This window comes from Urocitellus parryii, chromosome 1 (genome assembly GCF_045843805.1).
Source record: "Urocitellus parryii isolate mUroPar1 chromosome 1, mUroPar1.hap1, whole genome shotgun sequence".
NCBI lineage: Eukaryota > Metazoa > Chordata > Mammalia > Rodentia > Sciuridae > Urocitellus > Urocitellus parryii.
This window is the reverse complement of record NC_135531.1, coordinates 154,886,332-154,891,898: the sequence shown is the minus strand read 5'-3', so window position 1 is coordinate 154,891,898 and position 5,567 is coordinate 154,886,332. Positions and strand designations below refer to the sequence as shown.

Here is a 5,567-nt window from a genome sequence, read left to right as displayed (position 1 = left end):
GTGGCTGAAGGGACCTCTCCATGCAGGGAATAGAGGATCCACTTTATTATAGAGTGAGGATTCGGGGAGAAAACACTTGTCCTTCCCAGAAGGTAAAGGAGCCCTGCCCTCCTTGGGGGCCATCTTCCACAGAGAGGCAAGTGTGGGCAGCAGGACAAGTGCTCCTGCCTCTCTGCTTGGATTTATTTCTATTTATTTATTTATTTATTTATTTTTGGTGGGGGAGAGGGAGGTGATGTTTATTTCCTGTTTTGAAAAGTGACATTTGGGTCAAGTTTAAACTAATGTGACCAAAGGCACTACTCCAAGGTAACTCCCAGCAGGGATTATGAGTCTACTCCTCTCTCACACTTCCCTAAACTCTGGGTGTCACCCACATTTTTCAACTCTTAGATTAACCTATCAAAAAAGCGAACGACCTTATGCTCCAATTTGTATAGCCTCAGTCATCAGTAGGAACATTCCTAACACCTTCAAGTCACTGGGTTGTGAATCATTTATGATCCAGCGAGCTGTTCCAACTCATCTCTAATTTCTATGTTATTATTGGTTTTTCTTGCCAACATTTTGAAAAAATAATTGTACAAAGTAGTTTTTCAATTGTCTTGTTGAGTTTCTACTATTGTCATTATTTTTCAGACTTTGTTAGAAGCAGAGATTCTTTAAAAAACATATTCTTAAAAAACTTCATTTCACCATTTTTAAGAACTGAAATTTGGCTTGTGGAATCTACTTAAGTTCAAGATGAGGAGGAAAAAGAGAGAAACGTCTTCATACTTTCTTGGAGTAGTTGAACATTTTAAAATGTAATTTGGTTTGTTTTGGCATAAGGAATACAGCAGGGATCTACAACCCCTTTCTCCACCCCAAATGTCACGTCACTCATGTCACTCATGTTTTAATTACTGCTTAGATATATGTTAGTATAGTTTCTCCTTGTAGACTTTTCTTTTCCTTTTAAAAAAGGGAGGGGGCTTATTTGTTCTCTGCATGACACATCAGCTTTATTTAAGACACACAGAAACTTCTATATTTACACACATCCATATATATGTGTGTGTGTATATATATTTATATTTATATTGTATATTTTTTTAAACATTTGTGCATAAGTGGACCGTGATGTTCAAGGATGAGCTGCATTGGTATTTCCTAAACCCTACCAGGTAGTTGTTTGGGGTGTTCTTTTGTGCCTCTGAGGTTTTGACAGGAGCTCAGGAACTTGTGGCTCTGGAAGAAGCAGAGGTTGGAGCTTGGCAGGTGTGTGCCTTTCCTCTCTGGAATGACAGAGCACAGCGGTGGATACGGATGAAGATATCAGGCACGTTCCCTGGGGCAGACCAGCTCTGCCTCTCCACATGTGACATTTACTTAACCCACAGGTGCCTCAGATTCCTTTTCTATAATTTGGAGACAATAATGATAGCACAGCCTCCACACTACTATTTAGGGCTTAGGTGAGTAAATAAACCTGCTCTGTGCTCCTCTAAGCCTGGCGAGGAGTCCATACTCCAGCATCAACAGGTGCCACTACTGGTGTTGACACCTTTCCTCAGGTGCAGTAGAGATGGATGGGACCAACGGCAGCACCCAGAGCCACTTCATCCTCCTGGGTTTCTCTGACCGCCCCCACCTGGAGAGGGTCCTCTTTGTGGTCATCCTGATAGCCTACCTGCTGACCCTGGTGGGCAACAGCACCATCATCCTGGTGTCTTGGCTGGATCCCCGGCTCCACACGCCCATGTACTTCTTCCTCACTCACCTGTCCTTCCTGGACCTCAGCTTCACCACCAGCTCCATCCCCCAGCTGCTCCACAACCTGAGTGGCCGCGACAAGACCATCAGCTATGTGGGCTGTGTGGTCCAGCTCTTCCTGTTCCTGGGCCTGGGTGGTGTGGAGTGTCTGCTGCTGGCCGTCATGGCCTATGACAGGTTTGTGGCCGTCTGCAAGCCCCTGCACTACACGGTGATCATGAGTTCCAGGCTCTGCCTGGGCTTGGTGTCAGTGGCCTGGGGCTGTGGAATGGCCAACTCCTTGGTCATGTCTCCAGTGACCCTACGATTACCCCGCTGCGAGCACAACAAGGTGGACCACTTCCTGTGTGAGATGCCAGCCCTGATCCGCATGGCCTGCGTCAACACAGTGGCCATAGAAGGCACTGTCTTTGTCCTGGCCGTGGGCATCATGCTGTCTCCCCTGGTCTTCATCTTGGTGTCCTACGGCCACATCGTCAGGGCTGTGTTCAGAATCCAGTCGTCCTCAGGAAGACACAGAATCTTCAACACCTGTGGCTCCCACCTCACCGTGGTCTCCCTGTTCTATGGGAACATCATCTACATGTACATGCAGCCAGGACACAGCTCCTCCCAGGACCAGGGCAAGTTCCTCACCCTCTTCTACAACATCGTCACCCCCCTCCTGAACCCCCTGATCTACACCCTCAGAAACAAGGAGGTGAAGGGGGCACTGAGAAGGTTGCTGCTGGGGAACAGAAAGGGGGGCAAGGAGTGAGGCCCTGGACTGCCCAGCATCCAGCCTCAGGGTCAGCTGCAGTGGGGCCACTGCTGGCCTCTGAGTTGTGGAGCAGAACTGGTCTCAGCCTGCAGCTCTCAGCATCCTAGCAGGGCTGGCCTTCTGGAAACCTGTTTATGGACAGTGTTGTGTGTTTTATGAGAGAACAGCACAGGGCCTGTCACCCACACCCAGGTGTGCAGACCTCACCCACCAGCTCCTATTAGGGCCTCGCTGGAAGAAGCCCCTCTCTTGAGTTCTGCTTCTGTAGCTTGTCGTTAGTTCACATTGTGCTCTCACATAGGCATTTTATCTAGAATCCCCCAGCTCTATCTGGGCTCTTGGTGTGAACCACTGTCTCTTCCTGGATGGCATCAAAGGCTGAGTTCAGTGTGGTTTGGTGTTTTCTCTCCCATATTGCACCACAGGCTTACATGGTATTTCTGCCCTTTGTTGGACAGTTAGATGAGTATGGTGGGTATGCAAGTTTAAGAGGATGACTATAAGATGGGCCCACTGGCTGATACCTGCCCTCCAAGCTTTCTTTGCCAAAAAGCAATTTCCCTGCAGCCCTCCCTGGCCTAAGTGGACAGGATATTTCAAATTCATCAGCAAACTACCTGTTATCTGCATGGAAATGCAGGTAGGAATTAGCATTGATGAGAGGAACCCAAGAGAGTTTGAAGGGAGTGACTTTTGTGACCCTTTTTGCAGGCCAGATTCTGAAAGATAAGCATAATTCCTCCTAACCATAAAACCTGTAAGAATGTATAGTTAAGAATCCAGGCTGGGCACAGTGACACACACCTGTAATCCCAGCAACTCAGGAGGCTGAGGCAGGAGGATCACAAGTTCAAAGCCAGCCTCAGCAAAAGTAAGGTTATAAACAACTCAGTGAGACTGTGTCTCTAAATAAAATACAAAAGAGACATTTACTTAACACACCAGTGTGGCTCAGTGGTCTAGTGCCCCTGAGTTCAATCCCAAGTACAAAAAAAAAGTATCCAATTAGAACTGGTCAGCATGGGCCAAGGTGATGTAGGGTTGCCATGAGAGTGGAGACTTGAAAGTCTGAGGTCACCCTGTTTTCAATCTAAAGTCAAGAGGCTGACCTGGGCTGGTCTTTCTGGAAACTTCTCTGGGACCCCCAATAAAACTGGAGTGCAGGAATGGTACACTGTCCCTCTCCTCTCTGAGTGGACCGAGTCTCTCACTTGAGAGTGTCTGCTTTCCCGTTTTCCTATCCCTTCAGTAAAGTCATGCCTGTTACTCTGACTGACATGTCTGAAACCTTTCTGATATGATCACAGAGTCAGGGTTTGAAAGGAGTCTTTCCTGTGCCTCAGTTTCCCTGAAGGCCCCACACCTGTAACATCTTCTTCCCCAAACTTGGCCATTGTCCCTGATGTCTGGATTCATGTCTGGATTAACACTCTGGATTCATGAAGATTTTCACATGTGACATTGATTTTTACATCTTGAAGCATGATGATTTTGCTGTTGTGTTTTAATTTTGCTTGTGAGAAGCACCTGGTGTTTGCCAGGTTCCCACCTGGTGCTCCCAGTTCATCTCATCTCTGTGCTTGTGAGAGGCCAGTGTGACTGGCATCCTTCCCACTGTACCCACTTGGTGCTTGTGATGTGGAGGTTGCATCAGGAGATTTGTTCAGGAGAAGAGAACCAGGATTTACCCAGGGCCTCTCTGACTCCAATCCCTGAGGTTCCTACTGCACAGCAAACTTTCTTTCTTTCTTTCTTTTTTTTAGTAGTAGTAGTAGTAGGAGAGAGAGAGAGAGAGAGAGAGAGAGAGAGAGAGAGAGAGAGAGAATTTTTTAATATTTATTTTTTAGTTTTCGGCGGACACAACATCTTTGTTTGTATGTAGTGCTGAGGATCGAACCTGGGCCCCATGCATGCCAGGCGAGTGCGCTACCGCTTGAGCCACATCCCCAGCCCCTGCTCAGCAAACTTTCAAAGTGGAAAAAGTCCTTCAGCCTTTGACAGGTGGAGACTCCCCAGGGCTCCTCCACTTGCTGTGCACACAGATCCCCTGAGAGCTGGGAGGCACACTCTGATTCAGGGGTTCTGGGAGGGCTGAGGGTCTGCACTTCCCTCATCCCCCAGGTGACACTCACTCTTGGGACTCAGGTTGCATTTTGAGGACCTAGGGGCAGGTCACCTTTGCCCTGAGGGCAGACACCTCTAGGGAAGAGCCAGGACAACAGCACAGACCAGGGAAAGGAGGTGGGAGAAGGTGGCCCAGGCTCCTCTGCCACCACAGCCCTTCCCAGCTCTGTTTCTTCCCTCACCTCCTTGGCTGGGTGCTATCTCTACCCCACCTCTCATTTCCTCCTCTCCACACCACAAGTCACAAGGCACCAGCCCAGGGGTGGAGTTAAGTGGAACCAAACCAGAGCTCCCTGGAGGGGCTTCCTGCGCTTCAGGGGAACCCGGGTGTGAATAGACAAGTCCCCTGTGTAAAGGATTAAGGGTGTGGCCAGGCTGAGGGTGAATGGGCAACTGGGCTCCCTGTGAGACCCTCCCCAGAATGAAACCCAGGAGTCCTGCTGGAGCTGAGCCAGCCCTGGGAGGGGTTCCTGGGAATGGGGCAGAGCTCCCTGGACCCCTGGGACCCTCCTCCTTTTGGAAGAAGCTCACTAGTGTTCTGAGTGGACTCCATGCTCCTTGTCCCCACGCAGCTTGGAAGGTGCCAAACTCCCAGCCTCTGGAAAAATATCCCAGAGAGAGCAAAGTGTTGCCAGTTTTGACCCCGAGGCTGGGTCCTTTCTCACTCAGAACTGTAGAAGCAGAACAGTGTAACAGTGACTGGGCACCTTTTGAAATAGCTCTGAGGCTTATTTTTAAAAAGGACTGTTTTCCTTTTCCTCTTCTCCCTGCTTTCCCTCTCCCTAACTGGGGGTGGGAACAAGATTATCTTTGAGTTATCTGTGCCTCACAGAAGCCAGACTTCTGCCAGAGGATCTAGGAAGTGGTTATCTCCCAAATTAACAAGTGAATCCTAACACACCCCTAGGGCACCTGGAGATCCCCTGTC

General features: G+C 48.9%; 1 protein-coding gene across 1 annotated transcript; it reads left to right on the top strand.

Annotated features, from left to right (window-relative positions):
• Positions 1-1,567: 1,567 nt before the first annotated feature.
• On the top strand, positions 1,568-2,512 carry LOC113176645 (olfactory receptor 2W3-like). Its single transcript, XM_026381143.2, has one exon. It carries the CDS (start codon positions 1,568-1,570, stop codon positions 2,510-2,512), a length of 945 nt encoding a protein of 314 aa, XP_026236928.2.
• Positions 2,513-5,567: the final 3,055 nt, after the last annotated feature.